The 19,776-nt window shown below is 41.2% G+C and overlaps 1 protein-coding gene across 2 annotated transcripts in view; it reads left to right on the top strand.

Moving 5' to 3' along the window:
• DLGAP2 (DLG associated protein 2) overlaps window positions 1–19,776 on the top strand; it is a 164,929-nt gene that overhangs the window by 135,727 nt on the left and 9,426 nt on the right. For both annotated transcript variants that reach the window (XM_048497715.1, XM_048497706.1), the window contains 3 exons: window positions 1,668–1,753; window positions 2,352–2,767; window positions 13,711–13,802. In XM_048497715.1, coding sequence (XP_048353672.1) covers window positions 1,668–1,753; window positions 2,352–2,767; window positions 13,711–13,802 — 594 coding nt within the window. The remainder of the gene's footprint in view (window positions 1–1,667; window positions 1,754–2,351; window positions 2,768–13,710; window positions 13,803–19,776) is intronic.

Genomic DNA, 19,776 nt, shown 5'->3' with positions numbered 1-19,776 from the left:
ATCTCGTGTGGAAGAGTGGAGAATCAAACCTGGTTCTCCAGATTAGAGTCCACCACTCTTAACCACTGCACCACACTACTGCAATCACACTATTATATAAACAGGTTCATGTCTAAATTGTCCATAAAGTTCAATTGTAATATTTAATGATATTATTAGCATTTTTCGTTAGTGCATTTAATGAATAATGTTATTTTGCCTTATATGGTTTGTCAAGTTATATAACATAACAATGATACAAACCTTGATTTTTTTGCATTGAACACTATAAAGTTTAACAAAGGGGTTTATTTTCTGTTTTGTAAAATGAATCACCTCACTGCTTTCATCAGATGTTGAGTGATTTGAATTGTTTGGCAAAATGTTTCTTGGGCTGTGATGCCATCTATTTGGAAGTTACGTGCACTGAAAAACAGCAGAACTGTGTGATGTGTTTTTATATTCAGGATGTTTGAAATATAAAAAGTAGAGGACCTGCAAGGACTTACCGAGGACTTCTCCTTTTCCCTCTCCCTTTCTCTTTTCCTCCCCTGAACGCCTCTTCCCTTTTCCTGTTCCTTTCTTTCCTTCCCACCCAACAGCCAATCAACCTTTATCTATCTCCTGTCTTCCCCCACCCTCCCCACCCCCTGCCAACCTCTCGTTGGAAAATTATGGCCCAGTTGTGTGTTTCTGATTGTTGGTTCAGGTTGAGTTCCAAAGTGCCAGCCATTGGTCAAGGCCCTGTTGTACAATGGGGAACCTGCAAGAACTTGTATTGGGCATCTCACTTCCTTGTATCTCTTTACCCAGACTATTTCCTCTAGCTTTTTAAACTGTTCCCTGTTCTCTTCTGCCCTTTTATCTGCTCCCATTTTCGCATACATTTATTATTATTATGTCATTATTTATTAATATTATTTATACCCCACCTTACTCCACAGTGGCCATCATAGCCTAAGAAACATTTTGTCAAACAATTCAAATCACTCACCTTATATCATTCTCTTCTCCTCCACTGTATCTTCACAACATACCCTGTGAGGTAAATTAGGCTGAGAATGCAGAACCAAGTCTAAAGTTACCCACTGAGTCTCTCCATCCTAGTCTGAACTTCTGTCCACTACACCACATTGGATTTCATGGGGTAGCTGCTATTGAATTTTTAACAGGCAACCAGTCCTGGGTGAGTTATGCACACTGCATGGTTTCAAGTCTCTGAGTGATTGCTGTCAGGCCTTGCTAGAACAAGTTTTCCCTCAAAGGCGAAAACAGTCCTTCAAAGGGCCCTGCCTTTTACTGACAGCAACCAAAACTTGGCAATACTGTCGTGGTTGGCTAGTAACCTCTACAGTGGCCACTTCAGAGTACGTTCATTTCTTAAATGTACATGTGCTCCTTCTATTATTTGGGGGTTTTAACCTCTCCTCTGTGGTTTTTGTTTGGTTTTTAGTATTTCAGATTTTTCTACAAACCTGGGGCTTTGGGGAGGAAATTATAGAAAAATCTGTCTTATGTGTCCCATGGCACCAGTTTCCAGATTTAAACATCCATAGATTTAGCCATATTGAGAATTAGTTATACTGACATTAGTTTAAGTCATAAGAACATAAGAAAGTCATTGAGATAGTAATAATCTCAGATTTTCGATATTCACTTCTGCAGATTTATCTTTTGTGTTGAACTAGGTGGAAACAGCAACGGATTCAGATACTGAGAGCAGAGGTCTTCGGGAATATCATTCTGTTGGAGTGCAAGTTGAAGATGAAAAACGGTATGCCCAACAGACACAAAGTGTAAAAGGAAATGTGTAAAAGAGAAGAAGTATGTTGTGTGTATACATATACACAATGGCAAATGCATTTGAATGCTTTACCATGTGTTTTATGCATGATAGTATTTTAATTTAACAACAAAAATATTGATAATAATGGTGAATACATCCCGCCCCCTTACTTTAGACCTTTGGGTCTTCATTTCATTTATTTGATTTTATTCGGCTTAATAGAAATATTCGGTTTAATAGAAAGATTTTAGACCTTTGGGTCTACATTTCATTTATTTGATTTTATTCGGTTTAATAGAAAGATGTGCTGCAAAAGGATCTGAAATTATTTCTACATGTTTTGTTTTCTAAAGTGGAACAAATCAATATTTGCTTCCAACTGTGTTTTATATTATTTTAATTCATTCTAATCTTTATCATGAATGCTAGTAACAATGTATTCTGTGCAAACTGTTTCAATTACCTTCTTAATCAAATAAGATCAGTCATTTTGGATAATATTGCTGAATAATAAGGGGGGGATCCTGATTGGGACCACATTTATTGTATTTGGACAATGTATGAGTTTGTTTTCATTCTGTTCCAGACACGGACGGTTTAAGCGTTCAAATAGTGTAACAGCAGCTGTTCAGGCTGACCTAGAACTTGAAGGCTTCCCAGGACACATAACAATGGAGGACAAGGGACTTCAGTTTGGTGGCTCTTTCCAGCGGCATTCAGAACCTAGCACCCCTACTCAATATGGTGCAGTAAGAACTGTACGGACACAGGGGTTATTTAGTTACAGAGAAGATTATAGGACCCAAGTAGATACTTCTAATCTTCCACCACCAGAACCCTGGTTGGAACCAGCCATTGAAACAGTTGAAACAGGACGGATGTCTCCTTGTCGGAGGGATGGGTCTTGGTTTATGAAGTTATTACATACTGAGACAAAGAGAATGGAAGGATGGTGTAAAGAGATGGAGAGAGAAGCGGAAGAAAATGATCTTTCTGAAGAAAGTAAGAGCCCATCTATGCATCTCATACCTTCCATTTTTAATTTTATTTTATCATATTTATGTGATTTCCATTGGTTTTTACATGAAATATTTAAGTTACCATGATAGCCTGGTAAAATATCCATCAAGATTAGATTCAGAGAACTAATAGTGCAATCCTAAACATACCTTTCTAATCTGATTGACTTCAATGACTTTGAATTCTAATTGACAATTCATGAAGCACATTTTCTTGCCGATAAAGTTTAAATTCTTGTTTGAGACAGTGGATCATGCTATGCTGGCAGAGGCTGATAGGAATCATAGTCCATGAACATCTGGAGGGCCAGAGTTGGACACTTCTGGATTAAGGTTTCAGACTAGGATACGAGAAACTCAGGTTTAAATGCCTACTCTGCCATGGAAACTTGCTGGGTGACTTTGCAACAGCCACACACTCAGTCTTGACCCTGACAAGTATTTGGATGGGTGATCTCCAAGGAATACCTCCAAATAATAATGCAGAGGCAGGCAATGGCAGACAATCCCTGAATAGCTCTTGCATGGAAAACTCAAGGGGTTGCCATAAGTTAGCTGTGACTTGACAGCAATATACATACATAAATATACATGCAACTCTCTCTCTCTCTCTCTCTCTCTCTCTCTCTCTCTCTCTCTCTCTCTCTCTCTGTGTGTGTGTGTGTGTGTGTGTGTGTGTGTGTGTGTGTGTGTGTGTGTGTGTGTGTGTGTGTGTGTGTGTATGATAAGTCACAGCTGACTTACGGGCCTTTTCCACATGAGTTATTTACAACATATATTGCCACTAAATGCTACATTTTGTCTTTTAATTATGCACATTTTTCCTCCATTTGGTTCCAGAAATGTTTTCCCTTCATTTTTCCTCTGTTCTCCCAAGCACCTTTACCCCAGTGGTTTTTTATCTATTCTGAAGCCAGTTTCTCTTGAGCATGGACTCATATTGAAATGGTCTTCATTTATCTGCTCCACTAAACACCTGACCCTTATTGATGTTCTCATGTAGTCACCCAACCTCTCCTTTAGCCGTGTTTTCCTCCCCTTTGTCATCAATTTTCAAAATACATTTTTTTCTGTATTGCATTAGTGATGTAACATAAGGGCACAGACAAAAGCAGGTCAACTGTATCAGCTTTGTCAATTTCATTATGATTGAGTGATGTCATGTTAAGGGGAAGATGCAATTTGTCTGTAGTTAGGAGCAAGTGAAATTTACAATGGAAGTTGCTTTTGCTGAAGGAAATCAATAACAGACTGCGCAGTAACAATGACACTTCTGCAGCAGTCCCTTGTCAATTTCCTTCTGCAAAAAGCAACTTCTCTTGTCAATTTCACTGGCCCTTCAATGCCACTCCCTCCACTCCCTTACATGCCACTCCCTCCCTCCCTTGCATGCCACCCCTCAATCCCTCCCCTCCCTCACACACCTTCCATTGCATGCCACTCCCTCCCCCTTCCTCCGCTAGGGTGGGTGGGCCATGTTCAGATGCCAGGCCTCCTCCCTCCCCTCCCTTGCATGCCACCCCTCCCTCCATCCCTTCCTCCCCTCACTCCCTCCCCTCCCCTTCCCTCCCCTGCCTTGCATACCACCCCTCACTCCCTTCTCTTCCCATGCATGCCAGCCCTCCCCTTCCTCCCCTCCCCCTCCCTCTGCTAGGGTGGGTGGGCAATGTCCAGATGCTGGGTACCCTCCCCTCCCCTCCCCTCTCTTGTATGCCACCCCTCACTCCCTCCCCTCACTCCCTCCCCTTCCCTCCCCTGCCTTGCATACCACCCCTTACTCCCTTCTCTTCCCATGCATGCCAGCCCTCCCCTTACTCCCCTCCCCCTCCCTCTGCTAGGGTGGGTGGGCCATGTCCAGATGCCGGGTACCCTCCCCTTCCCTCCCCTCCCCTGCATGCCACCCCTCAATCCCTCTCCTTCCCTTGCATGCTACCCCTCCCCTCCCTTCCCTCCCCTTGCACATTGTATCTTTGCCTTAATGTGACATCACTCATTTTAGATGAAATTGACAAAGCTCATACAATCAACCTGGCTTGTGTTTGGCTCTTACATTGCATCACTAATGCAACAGAGAAATTTAAAAAATGCTTTTGAAAACAGAGGACAAGGGGGAGGAGTAAATGGCGGAAGGGGGGGGCTGTTCTTCTGCATCGTGGATGACATCCCACCACCATTTGCAATAATACGTTTTCAGCAGTGTGTGTAATAAATGCAACTGAAGAGTCAAGGGCAAAAATGATAAGGGAATGGAGATGTGTGGAATGATTTCACAAAAAAGTTTCCAAGGTTTGACCATTGGGCAAATTTATGATAAACTGGGCATGTGGAAAAGACCATGGTGACCTCAGCAGGGGGCTTTCAGTGCAAGGGAGAAGCAGAGGTGGTTGCCATTGACTTCCTCTGCAGAGTCTTCCTTGAAGGTCGCCTTCCCAAGTACTGACCCTGCCTAACTTCCGAGAACGGATGAGACTGGGCTATACTATACTGCCCTTCCTTCCATCTGCTCAGGAGCAGCAGTGGCGTAGTGGTTAAGAGCAGGTGCATTCTAATCTGGAGGAACCGGGTTTGATTCCCAGCTCTGCCGCTTGAGCTGTGGAGGCTTATCTGGAGAATTCAGATTAGCCTGTGCACTCCCACACACACCAGCTGGGTGACTTTGGACTAGTCACAGTTCTTCTGAGCTTTCTCAGCGCCACCTACCTCACAGGGTGTTTGTTGTGAGCGGGGAAGGGAAAGGAGATTGTAAGCCCCTTTGAGTCTCCTACAGGAGAGAAAGGGGGGATATAAATCCAAACTCCTCCTCCTCCTCCTCCTCCTCCTCCTCCTCTAATTCTTCTTCTTCTTCTTCTTCTTCTTCTCTTCTTCTTCTTCTTCTTCTTCTTCTTCTTCTTCTCTTCTTCTTCTTCTTCTTCTTCTTCTTCTTCTTCTTCTTCTTCTTCTTCCCATCATTTAATTTATGTGTCTACCAAGTTCACAATTTTAGTACAAACACCATTATAGAAACAACCGTCCATAACATAATAACATGAGTCCCATTTCTCTTTTAGTATAGGAAATTATTCCCCTCAATATAAATCAGCTCAAAAAAGCCCATTAATCTGGGTAGAAATGATACTGGCGCAATGTACGGTTCTTTTTAAGCTTGTTAAATCTTTCAGATAAAACCCCTAGATTTTGAGAACATATCGTCTGTGGATTTTTGTGCACTTACAGTTTGATAAGCACACATTCAGGGTGGTGGAGAGACATAGCCAAAGAAAGATTATGCCTTGAGCCATAATAAATCTGTTTGTGTTTAAGGTGCACAAACATATACCACTACTCCTCTGGAATTTGTCACAGCCTGAAATATATCTTTATCTACTGACATAATATATATTTATTAAGACATTTATACCATGTCTTCATTTTATTGAAAACTACAGAAAGGCTTATATGTATATGGAAATTACCTGAAGAGAACAAGTTATCGTGGCACAAGGTAACTATTCATGCGCCACTACTTTCAGCAATGAAATATTGTTTTGAGTAAATGTTATGGAAATCTCCATATATGCTTGCCTTTCTTCGTATATTAATGTAACCTGAATATGTTATTCTATGAGAAAAAATGATGCATTTGCAGTGCCTCATTCTACTTTATTGGGCAATCTTTGTGCTAGTAGATAAAGTGTGAGATGAATTTTATGAAACAGTTGTCATTCATGTAAAGGCTTAGTTACTGGAACCATCAAAGAACTCACTCAAATTAAAATTTCCACAGACTTTTGTGACTAACTGCAAGAGATGAACATAGGGCCTAATTCTTTCTCCCCTCACTTCTACCTGTGTCTGAATTTTTAAGCAAATCAATTGCATCACTATATTATTTAAATAATGTTAAATCAGATACTCCTTATATGGCTGGTTGCCCTTTCCTTGCAGCATATATGCTTACCATTTTGTCAGAATCACGATGTGTTTCTTCTCTTGGATAAAAATGAGCGTGCACTGACTGATCCAGAATTGGCCCAGTAGAGACTTAGTCAAGGCTCTGGTGTTGTTGCTGCATGCTTGAGATTACAAAAATAAGGAGCTTGCTGATCTCCTTGAAGACTGCAATGCGTGGCTGGTGAGTTGCTTCTGGCCTGGGCTGGTGTTCGGATTACCATAAATGTTACACTTAGTTAAATAAAATATGATCTCTGTAGTCTGGAGATGACCTGTAATTCCAGGGGATCTCCAGGTCCCACCTGAAGGCTGGCATCCCTATCACAATTGGTCCCGCAAGGTGTGTGACAGATCGCTGGTTCTTAATGGGCATGGTTTCAAGTGGATTTTCATTCCTCCCGCTCTCTTTAATTTATTTCTAAAATATGAAAAATGCAGTACTGTGAAATCTCCCCATCGTTTTAAATCAAACATACCTCATTGTTTCCAGTTGTACCACTAGGTGTTCTATCTGTGCATCCAGATCTAATATATACAGATCTGAAATCCTTATACAGTCAAGCCCATTGTTTGGAGTCCCATTCCATTTTACTGAATTCAGTCAAAACCTTGTCACTAACACAGGTTACAAGTCTCTCCAAGTGAGAACAGAAAAAGACACTAAAGGCCATCAGTTACAAGGGAAGCCAAGTGTCAGAGTTCAAGCTACATCACAACCAGTTTCAGCTCCTGACTTTTTTAGGCTGAAATGTGAAAGAGCTACTGTTGTTGTTCCAGCCAACCATGGTGGTCAGCCATGCCATTCTGAGAAAGTGAGAAGGAAGCATGGCCAGTTCTCTCCTGTGAGTCATCCTGATGGCCTTTGTCTACAAGGCTCCTCTATATTCATGGTACAATTCACAGTAGGCCATGTTGTAGATTTTCCTCATTCTGTGAGGCTGTTCCTAAGATTTGTGAGCATCTCAGTGTGACAGACAGTGATGGGCCAGATAATTCACTAGACATGGCATGGGAATCTCTGGCAACCATATCCTTAGGGTATTTGAAAATGGACAGCACCCATTGGATGCCAACAGGAGGCATCTTCTACTCAAGGATCACATTGCCTCAGGCTGGGGGCAGTAACAGGATACAAATAATTCATTTAACTATGTAACTTTACCTGTTAATTCTTAAGAAATCTTTGCTATCTTCATTGTCAGCTCCCAATTCTACTTCTTCCCTCTTAATTCCCCAACATTTCCTTAGACTGCATCAACTGTTAATATCTTCTGGCAGCAATATTTTCAGTTTTTAAAAAATAGTGTTTATGTTGCAATTCTACACCTTGAAAACCACTGAAATTAAGCAAAGCTAATTGGGTGTGCTTGTGCAATCCCCCAGATATAAAGCAGCCTTTTTCTTGTGCCAGTTATCAAATGAAGCACTCTAAATTCAGAAGGCATTTATGATCTAGTGAGCTAATCTATCAACCACACTTTTTATCCTGTAGGCTGCAGTTTCATGAGAAACACATAAGCATGATGTGGGCACAATCCAATGGTGGTTGTGAAAACACCCCTTTGAAAACAGTGTCGTGGGACCTGGTTGTTACTAACTTAAGTCCCATTGATTGCAGTGGCTCTTCTTTATAATTAACTTTTGCTTAGATTAACATTTACAAAATCATTAGAATTTATTTTTCAAAACTCACAGGAGGGTTTGGTCTTGTTGAGGGCAATAGAGTGTAACAGATGTAAAGACCCCAATTTGGCAGCTCACTTGGTTTGAGAATAAACTCTAAGTGCTTGTGAATGGACTGTATTGCACTTCTTAGCTAATGTCAAAGTCAATTAAATGTGTCGTGGGTCACTGGCAAAAGTAAAGGTCTGATTTCTTTTTCACATAATCCAGAAATCCTATGAAGTTAAGGAGTTCTTACCAGATTCTTTCCCCCAAGTAGCTCCTTTAGATTAACAGCCTGTACTGTCTTGGAAATAGATCATACAGAAATGTATATTGCAGAAGAATAAAATAATTAAAGTGTGATCCCTGCATTTTTTCCCATTTCCATTTCATCTCATAAATACCTTGTCCATACTGTTAATATAAATGCATCATCCAGCTAAATGTCATGAACTGAAATCTTTTAATATTTTAATGTAATTTAAATATTTGTTTATATTATTTATAGTCTGCCTTTCTCACAGGGACTGAAGGTGGATTACATGTAGTAAGTCAGTAAACAAAATTCAGTAAACCATGGAACCACCAGAAGGAACTGAAGCATATAAAAAGAGTGAAGAAATTGCTTGTGCAGAAAGATCCTCTTAAGTAATTCTGTTTTGTGTAGACTTTGGGGGTGGAGACTGAAGAGAGTGGAGTTTGAAGAGGGAGGGACTTCAATAGGGTATAATGCCATAGACATGGACTCCTCCTTCCAAAGCAGCCATTTTTTCAAAGTGGACATTAATCTCTGTCTTGTGGAGATCAGTTGTCATAGCAGGTGATCTCCAGCCAATGTCTGGCACTTGGCAACCCTACCTGGGTATTATCAGTATACTGATGACAACAACCCCAAAGCTGATAATGATTTGACAGTAGAGTTTGAAAAGCATAGGGGATCATATTGTGCCCCATGGAACCCCAAAAGATAGGTCTCACATTGATGACAACTGGTTTCCAATAGCAACCCCCTGTCCAAAATACAAAGAATAATTTGAACCAGTTTAAGGCCCATCCCTTTCCTTTCTTTTATTAACAATAAACTCTTTCAGCTGGAGGTTTTGAGCCATACAATAAAATCACAGTACAAATATCAATAATAGTACAGAATGATGATAAAAGAAAATTATGCTACTAGTAAACGTCCAAGATTGTCACTTTAATGCTTAGTAGGAAAGTTTGATCACCTGCTTTTTGATCTCCAAGACTCTTAACTGAATCAGCAAGGCTCAGCTGAACTTCATTAAAAGTGAGGAGCACAATGTCCTTCAAGATTTCCACCTTCCAACATTACCTTCTGACTTGTCAGGGTGTAGTTTCGTTTTGTTTACTCTTAGCCAGTTAACCACAACAACCAAGCAGTTTGAAAAGCATCTCGGATACCCACTGCTCCCTCCAAGCCCTTCAATAAGATGATATGATCTACTGAGTGAAAGGCTGCAAATAAGTTCATCAAAAGCAATGAGGAAGCATAGTCTACACTCAGATGGAGGTCTAGGTGTTATAGCTGACATCCGAATCAGTGCCTGTTCTCTATATTTTGTCAGCAAAAAAGTCAGCAAAACCATCACAGTTAATGGTCTGTGCCTTGGACAATAAAGGTTCAGATTTAGACCTCAGCAGGTAGTGATCTGTCTTGAACAATTTGGATGGTCATGAACTACCTGACTCTATAATAGCAGAGCAGTAAGGTTTTTTTGCTACCATCACCACTGCTTCATAGCTCATACTATGAGCTCAATAGCATGATCTGTCACCTTCAAGATCAGTTATGATATCTTTGAGCACTTCTACATCAAGCCCTTCTCCAGCCCTTTGAAGTTCCCTGGCATGATGAAACCTCAGGACTCCAGCAGCAGTGCAAATGAAAAAGCCATACAATGAGAGTCGAGGGGGCAGATTGAGCTGTATATCCCATGGCAGCCCCCTCCTTTGCCCATCTTTAAGCCTCCAGGGTGAAGAGAGTCATGATGCTGCCTCTTCCCCGCTAGTCCACGCACTTCCCCTTTGACTCCACACCCTCCAAGCAAGACTACATGCCCCCCATTCAGAGCATCTCCCCATTCATCAAACAGAGCAGTTTGGGGGTTGGTTTTGGAAACAGCAAAAGTTCAGCTGGATGGGGGAGAAGGCTTGGTGCAAAAGATTGTCCAGGATCTAACCTCTTGTCATATTTTGGGTTAGTCACAGTTTGAGAGAGATCCAAGATAGTCAAAGAGGTACATAATTTTGGGGCAGTCCTGTTGAGGTATCCTCAGCATCAATGCTGAAGTCTTCAGAACAGTTTAGGAGTTATCAGCACTACATTTAACAATCGAGGGGAACCAGTAGCCATTATCTTTCCTTAGTCCCTAATGTAAAGAGCATGCAGGCAATCCTAGTGATAGTTTGCACTGGCATTTATGCATATGTGGGCTTCTTTGCTTTGAGCAAATGTTCACTTTGGATTTGAAGAAGAAGAAGAGTTTGGATTTATATCCCCCCTTTCTCTCCTGTAGGAGACTCAAAGGGGCTTACAATCTCCTTGCCCTTCCCCCCTCACAACAAACACTCTGTGAGGTGGGTGGGGCTGAGAGAGCTCCAAGAAGCTGTGACTAGCCCAAGGTCACCCAGCTGGCGTGTGTGGGAGTGTACAGGCTAATCTGAATTCCCCAGAATTCCCTCAGGCGGCAGAGCTGGGAATCAAACCCGGTTCCTCCAGATTAGATACACGAGCTCTTAACCTCCTACGCCACTGCTGCTCCATTACACACGTTTCCATCTCATTGGCACTCCCCCACCCTGCAACAGATCAGAGAATCCCTGTGGTTTCCAGAAGGCCAAGGGCCTGAACAGCAGTCCCCCAGCACCATCTTCTGAAACCTACCCTCCAGGCAAGACCATAACCACTGTAGAATGGTGCTTCCCAATCCCAGTTCAGATAGGTGGTCCAGAAGAACACCATGATGGATGGTATCAAAAACATCTGAAAGGTCCAGGAGAAACAACAGAGACATACTCCCCTTGTCCATCTCCCACCACAAGTCATCCACCAGGGCATCCAAGGCTGTTTCAGTTCCATAAGCAGGCCAGAAACCAGTTTGGAAGGGATCTAAACAATTTGCCCAATGCAGGCAGGCTTGGAACTGTCCAGCCACTACCTGTTCAATCACCTTGCTAAAGAATGGGGAATATTAGTGTATGCGGAACATTACCTCAAGATTATTAGTGTAGACCTGGGGAAAAGGGGGCCCTTGTAATCCAAATTAACACAAGAAATTCAATTGAAGACTCAATTGAGAGAGAAGTCCTAAGCAGAGTTACACCATTCTAAGTCCATTAAAGTAACTGAAACTCTGCTTAAGGTTGCACTGTGTTTTACTTAGCAAAATATAACTGAAGCTAAAGTGACTGGTGATATTGTGCTGCAAAATTTCTAGTTCCTCGAAGTTTTTATAACCATTTGCAGTGTATATCTGTTTTAGTCAACAAGGCAAACAGACATGCTAAAAAAAAAGACCCTAACTGTGCCTGTCTACAAAAGCTTCTTTGTCCAGAAGTGATTCTTACTCACCGCAGGTAGCCAGAAAAAATTGGGTATACACATTTGGGTTATACATGTAAGCTTGAATTCACAGCATTGTGAAATATGACTATCAATCAATCTAAGTACCAGATTCTGGCCACCTGTGACATAATTTTTTCAAGCAACTGAACTCTTTAAAATGTTCTGAAAATTGTAGTATGCAGTACATAATCCTGTTGCAGTAAAGAGCCTTACGGTAGTTATTTTCTTTTGTGAGGTCAGTTTCAGAGGAAAAAGCAGAACAGAACGGAGGCATGCAAATATTCCCACATAAATATATCCTTTGCAATCATTTTGCAATGGCTTCACGCCATGAAGTGGTATTTGGGCGGAAAGATGAATTCTCACTGACTAGCCTGCTCCAAATGAAGTCTTCCTATAATGGAGGAAGAACTGGGCAGAGAATCGGGATGTGCACATTTTGTAAATGCTATTTTTATTCTAAGGTTTCGGTTGAGTTTTTCAGATAGTCAAAAATAGGCATTGGAGTTCCTCCGATAAATATGTGGTGGAACATAAGAAGAGTGGGGCTACTTATGAACAATATAAATAAAATATATCTGAAATTGCAGCTCCACAAATTACTGCAGTCTAGTTTCTTCAACAGCTCTTTGTTGTAGACCAGTGTTGGAAGATACAGAAATGTTAGGTATTTGGGCTAGGTCTTACCAAAAGTTTCTATTTAAGAAGGAGAGGGTCCACTTTAACCATCCATAAAAGGCTACGTTGTGTATCATAGGATCTGCATGTTCAAAAGCCGTACTGTGGGGAGGCTGTAGTGACCAAGACTGCAGTACAGTGATCAAGTACAATTCTGTACAGTGACCAAAGCTGCAGTCCTAAAATTTCCTGGAGACATCCCCAATGGGACATGCTTCCAAGCAGACTTGCTTAAATTGCTCTGAAGTCTGAGGTTTTTTTTTTTCTTCTGAAATATAAAACTACACTTCAAAAGTCTCTAATGTGCTGGTCAGTCTTTGCTTCTGTAAGAAATTCAGATTTCTTTTTTCTCTTTTTAAAATTAAGTTTTGTCTATTTTACTTTGGACATGTGCAGTAGGGTTTGAAAGGCTGACCTAATTCCTGAGTTTCTTGACCAAACTTTCAGAACCTACTGAATAGCTACCAGTACACAGAATAAAAAGATTTTCCAGCTTAAATTTTTTATTTACATACATACATACATACATACATACATACATACATACATACATACATACATACATACATACATACATACATACATACATAAGCCTTTATTGGCATAATCAGAAGCAAATACAGAGATAATAAAAGCAAAAGGCCCCACAAGGACCATAACAGATACGTGCTACTGGGAACTCTCAACTATCTCCATAATGAATTTGGCGACCTCTTCACAAAGACCAGGGTCCAAGTTATTCAGCAATAGAGATAACCTAATCAGATCAGGCAGCCCAGATTGGAAGAGAGAATATAAGTTGGTATATTTAGATCTGATTTTATCAAATCTGGTGCAATGTAAGAGTTGGTGGGCCAGGGTTTCAACCACATTGGATTTGCAGCTGCATAGCCTTGCAGATTTTTCTAGGTTACTGAACCTACTCTTTAGTAGGGCAGAGGGCATAACGTTAAATCGCGCAATGGTAAGTGCTCTCCTTGCACGTGGGAAAATGTTTATTTCATGAATGTATCTGTACATTGTTTTTCTTCAAACACAAACTGATGGCAATCACTTTGCCTGTTTAGTTCTAGGTAAGATCCGGAGTGCTGTAGGAAGCGCTCAGCTGCTTATGTCTCAGAAGTTCCAGCAGTTCTATTGGCTATGTCAGCAGAATCTGGTAAGTCCATAGGATTTGAATTATTTTCTGCTCTTTCTCAAAAGTTAGTTATCTGGTGAAAGCAATATAATTCAGTGGCACCTCGGTTTTCATCGGTTTCGGTTTTCATCGATTTTTTCAGTGAAAAATTTGCCTCGGTTTTCATTGATTTGCCTCGGTTTTCATCAATTTGCAGTAAGGTGCAGGGGTTTGTGGAGAAAAATCAACCGGACAAAGCTGTTGCAGGCCGTGTCTGCAACTTGTTTAACGACAATGTCTTGCCCCATTTCAGACAAATCTTAAAGAGGCATCAGAAACAGACCTCTTTGGACAGCTTTCTGGTGCAACATTGGTCAATTGGCTCTGAAGCTGGTCCTAATGTTACTGTTTTTTACTATTTCCAGCATTAAAAGCTATGTTTATTCATCAAAAATGTGTTTTTGGTATGTTCTTTGGAGTGCCTAGAACGGATTAATTGGATTTACATTGATTCCTATGGAAAAGTTTGCCTCGGTTTTCATCGGTTTCGATTCTCATCGATTCTTTTCGGACGGATTACCAATGAAAACCGAGATTCCACTGTACTTGGTGACTACAACAACATTATTAACTATATAATAAATAAGTAATAACTGTATAATCTCCTATACCATCTACCCTTCCACAATTTGGGTTGTCAGAGAAGGCAGTGTGGTATAGTGGCTAGAGTGTGCTGACTTACTGGGTTTATGGCTGGCCTCAGGCTTGCTATGAGACACCACTGATACATGGTAGAGTACAGGAAACATGAGTTGCAATGCGTAGAGTGAAACACATGATACATTTACGTATTATTCTATCTAATGTAAGAGAAAAATCTACAGAATTTTGTTTTTAAATAGCACATGAAAACTTGAAATATATTAGGATGATTCAAGATATAGCTCAAGATATGTTTATTTAATACAGTTAAGAAATCATATGTCATGGGACATAGACACGCAGTATGTGGCAATACGGTTATGTAGGACTACAGGAAGTCTTTTCATGACTTCCGTAAGAGCTACCATAAACCTCCAGGTAAAGATGCTGTTTCCCTCACAGTCCAGACATCAAATCGTATGACTTTCCTATCTCCATAGGTCCTTAAGTCAGGGCTCTCAAAATTTTCTTCTCTTATACCACACTCCTTCCAACAGCCCCTTCTATATGCTGTTTCGTACAGTTTATAGTCTAGAAAGGCTCAGGTGGGCATTTTAGGTACAATTCAAATAACTAAGTAGTTGTTTCTGAGGGATTTGAAAGTTGTACATATTGAATATAAATCCATGCATTATAGACTGTATAGGCCTATCAACTTGCTAAGTATTATCAGCAAATGGTATGCTAGGCACTTACTGGAAAACCTGGAATTGGCTGATCCCTGGGGGACATAATTGCAATGGAGCAGGCTGGCTTTAGGGAAAGCAAATCAGCATTAGATCACATTAGATAGAAAAATATCTTTCAAAGGGCCCCTTTCTCACTCTTTGCTGCCTTCATTGACTTGAAGGCGGCATTTGACTCTATTTCCAGAATAAAACTATGGAATGTTAGAATTCTCCACTGTCAATAGAAGACACTTGTTTCTTGTATAAGCCCTTCATATGCAGAGAGTTCTTAGAGTATGATATCTTATTGACCCCATAAAGACCTTCAACAGGGTTAGACAGGGTTAGACAAGGATGCCTTCTTATTACAACTGTTAAAGTGTTGGACATGTCCACTGAAATGTATTTGTACAGTAGACCCTATCACAATCAGCGATTAAAAGTCCCCTCAGCATTTCCCTTCTTGTTTGGTTTGGCAGCAGCACATTGTCTGAAACAAGTCAAAGTATTGCTTGACATGGAACTAGTTGTTTGGCTCTCTGGATCCTACTCAGTGATTTCTGTTCCCCTCTCCCCTGTTCCTCTCCCCTGCCCCAGCATGTTGATTGTTCTGCAAATTCTAGTAAAACTGCATGACTGCTGCACTGAATGCTGACATTCCCTCTTGGCAGGAGTTGGGGTCAGTGTGGTTCATACGATTAAAAAAATGATTGTGGCACAAAATCCCTACAGTGGCGGATATCTCTTTCTTTGAGGTACCTCCTTCCACCTTCTCTTTAACTGCTGCAGCATTAAATCGGCCATGGGATAACCTTCTGTCAGATTGCAGCACCAGTGAAAGACAACATTTCCTGCTGGAATGAGAGAACAAAATAAAATTTTGAGTTGGTATCAGAAGATATGGCCTACAGATCTGTCTTATTTAAAAGCAATCATTTGGTAATATTTACAGTTTAACCTTTACTGGCATGACAAGGCATTTATTCTCTGCATCCCTATTTGAGTCTTATTATCCAATAAGGTTAAAGCAAACTATGGCTTTTAAAAACATGCTTGAAATGCAAGTCAGAGTGCCCGGGGCTGCATTTACTCTGCCATTTACATCGGGGGTAACTGGTTCAGTTAATGCTGCAGGCAGTCAAGTTACTCTGTTCTCACTTGCCTGCTACAATTGTTTATGTCAGTGCTGGTGAGAGTGCTAAGGGTATGTCCACACTGAGATGGACTTGGAGTGGGGGGCTCCAATGAGCTGATTTCTTCTGACTGATTCCTTCAGGCCACCAGCAGAGTGATGACATCAGGACAAACGAGTCAGGCCACGTACTGGAAAAATTCACCAGATGCTCCGCAATGTATTTTTAAAAATCCATTTATGTGTGGGTGCATGCACACATGCTCAGGCAGCAGTTAGGAAGTACAGGAACCTCATTTTTAATGTCAAAGTACAAACAGTAGAGTTTAACTACCTTATTACAACTGAAGCAGATAAGATTCAAGAGAGCAGCAGAGAGATCTCCCGTCATCTCTATTTTTTTGAAGCTACTGCCGGAAAAGTGGGTTTGGATTGAGGATGCAGCACTGGGACAGGGGAAGTTTAGTGTCAAACCTTTTTCCAGAAAGAAATCTCCCTCCCATACTCAGTGGCGGTTTGGGGCATAGGGGCACATCCGTATTGGGAAGGCAGTGCTTGCATGCCGGACCTTCCCACGGTTGGCAGCCTCAGTAAGAGGTCTGGAGGTAGTGGAGGGCTTGATGGCACAGACCGCGGAAGCTCTGTTTTGAGCTCGCTACCTCCGGCAGGAAGGGGTGTCACTAAATGGGAACATGCTCAAGTGGCACCTAGTAACTTTCTGTCCCCCTTTGGGGGACGGTACTGGGTTCAGTGATGGCTACCCGAAGGGCCCGGGTTCAGCAGTTGCTGCCTGCAGGCCAGGTTTAGCGTTTGCTGCCTGGTGGCCAGGATGTGCCCCTTATGCTCCCCCAGCTTCCTTAAGTTGTTGTTAATAAACGGGCTGCGGCCAAATTCTACTCCAACTAAGAATTGTGTCAGTGGTCCATAGAGCGAACTTCCGCACATCTGCATGAAATGCTGCACTGGGACAGGGAAAGTTTTAACGTCATACCTTTTTCCAGAAAGAAATCTCCCTCCCATACTGCAGTTAGCCCAAATGGTGACTGATTGTGGACGTTTGTCACATGCATGTAACATATGAAGCTGCCTGATGCTGAGTATGACTCTTGGTCCATCAAAGTCAATATTGCCTGTTCTGATTGGCATTGGCTGTCTAGGGCCTTGGGTCCGACATCAGTGGATAGCTGGTTCTTTTAACTGGAAATGCTGGGGACTGAATCTGAGATCTCCTTCATGCCAAGCAAATACTCTACTACTGAGCCATAGCTTTTCCCAATTTCTACACACCAAATAGAGCATGGATAAAGGGAAGATTAACCCACTGCTATTCCATCATCGAGGAACTGGTCCAAATTGTGGTGGGAGCCCACACTGCTTCTTCTAAATAAATATTGGGCAACTTGGTAACAGTTGCCCTATGACAGCGGTCTGCAACCTATGGTTCTCAAGATGTTCATAGACCCATGGTGGCAAACCTTTGGCACTCCAGATCTTATGGACTACATGTCCCATCAGCCCCTGCCAGCATGGTCAATTGGCCATGCTGGCAAGGGCTGATGGGAATTGTAGTCCATAACATCTGGAGTGCCAAAGGTTCGCCACCACTGTCATAGACTACAAATCCCAACAGCCCCTGCCAGCATGGCCAATTGGGGCTGATGGGATTTGTAGTCTATGAACATCTGGAAAGCTGCAGGTTGCAGACCCCTGCCCTATGACAACACCACTGCTCCCATCAACAGAAGACGTACCCTTTTGATAGCTACCTACTAAATGTTGTCATAATATTCTCAGTGACCAGAATGTACTTTAAGCACTTGATAACTGCCAAAGAACTTACAGTAATTAAAGTATATCCAGGTATTTAATTTGTAAATAATGTTACAATTAAAAGTTGGACACCGTATTTATGCCTACAGGATGGATTCCTCCCATCTGACCATTCAGTATGAGAACAAGCGTGCTATAGTGGATACAAGAGAATGCAGCTGAGTGGAATTCATTTTGTATTAAAACAGAAATAGTGTAAGAAAAAGTGATCAAAAAGAAAGTTGCTAATAGTCAGAATGCTAGTTCGCATGTTAGAGAGTTCAGAAAAATGAACCCTATACCTTTTATAGCCAACCTAATAATCTTATAAATTATTGTATATAGCCAACATAATTATGTTATTGGCTTATAACTCTTCTAGGAGTAGAAACAAATCAATAGTAAAGCTCTGAGGTAGTGGCCCAGAATGCTGCCAGCTATAGGAGCACTCAAGGGGTGATCATTTGTAGCAACACATGAAGTCATAACCGTATTGCCACCTTGGCAATAATTCAGAAAGCAAGAATGAAAATCAAGAAGCGTGGAGGTTACAAAACTTATGGATCTACACAGTTACAATTATCACATTTTAAGTATCCATCATAGATGGATTTTTTTAAAAAAATCACTGTGTTTCTGGTGCACTGGGACCAGAATGTTTGAAATGGTTGCCCCTAGACCACCACATTTCAGAAAGTCAAACTGTTCAATATTCCAAGAGAGAGACACACACACAGGGAGAGACTTTGAAGTCAAACTCATTCTTTTAATCACCTTGCTGTGATCTCAGTGGGAACATTCATTATCTCAATCCACTTTACAACAGTTTTTAGCCATATTCTTATGTGATAAGATTTATAAAAGATGAATTCATTTCAATACTAAGGCTGTTGTGAAGTTGGTCTGAAATTGTACTGGTGTTTGTCAGTACAATTGTGAAGTTGGTCTGCAGTTGTACTGAGTTTGTCTCCTCATGGCTAAACTTGGTCACATACTTCTGAGCAAAATCAAATTTGTATGTATGAAGCATTTCTATGTGTGGGGTGGCTGTTGAAAGTACTATAAGTACAGTTGAATGATTATAGTACATATCACTGATATATGCACATTTCAACGGTACAAGGTAGCCCTCTTGTGGCTCAGAGCATATAAAGCAACAAAAGAGCAACACTGGAAATTACGTAGTATTATTTCTGAGTGGAGCATGTAGGCAAGACATAACCTCTTTGAATAATGATAGAATGGAAAGCCTCAGTGACTACCACCAGCAGCAGTTAACACACAGATTATTTTAATGCATAAACTTGGGGAAAAATCTAGGTTGTCTGGAGGACTTCAAAAATACAAGAGTGCATATGTGTTTTCTTCAATCCTACCCACTGGATTGCTCCTTTAGTAGCTAGGCTTCCAATAAGTTTTGCAGTAATTACGGTACGTCTCCACTGCAGTACATAGGGCTGCACTAATTTACATCAGTTGGAGGTTGGGCATGACGAGCATATGGTACAAAATTTATCTATGGTACAAAACTAATTAAGTGAATTTAATTGGGAGCAAGTCTATTTGTTCCAGTTTTTTTTTTAATTCCTGAAGAGAGAGTGACTGGCTCACGGTTGCCTGGTAAACTGAATGGTGAGTGGGGTGATCTCACTCAACGGTGACTCACGATTGGCGAGACTCCCTGATCTTAAATTAATACTCTTAA

The sequence above is a fragment of the Sphaerodactylus townsendi genome, linkage group LG01, assembly GCF_021028975.2.
Source record: "Sphaerodactylus townsendi isolate TG3544 linkage group LG01, MPM_Stown_v2.3, whole genome shotgun sequence".
In the NCBI taxonomy this organism is placed as follows: domain Eukaryota; kingdom Metazoa; phylum Chordata; class Lepidosauria; order Squamata; family Sphaerodactylidae; genus Sphaerodactylus; species Sphaerodactylus townsendi.
The sequence above is the reverse complement of the archived record's forward strand: the minus strand, read 5'-3'. Positions and strand labels throughout refer to the sequence as shown.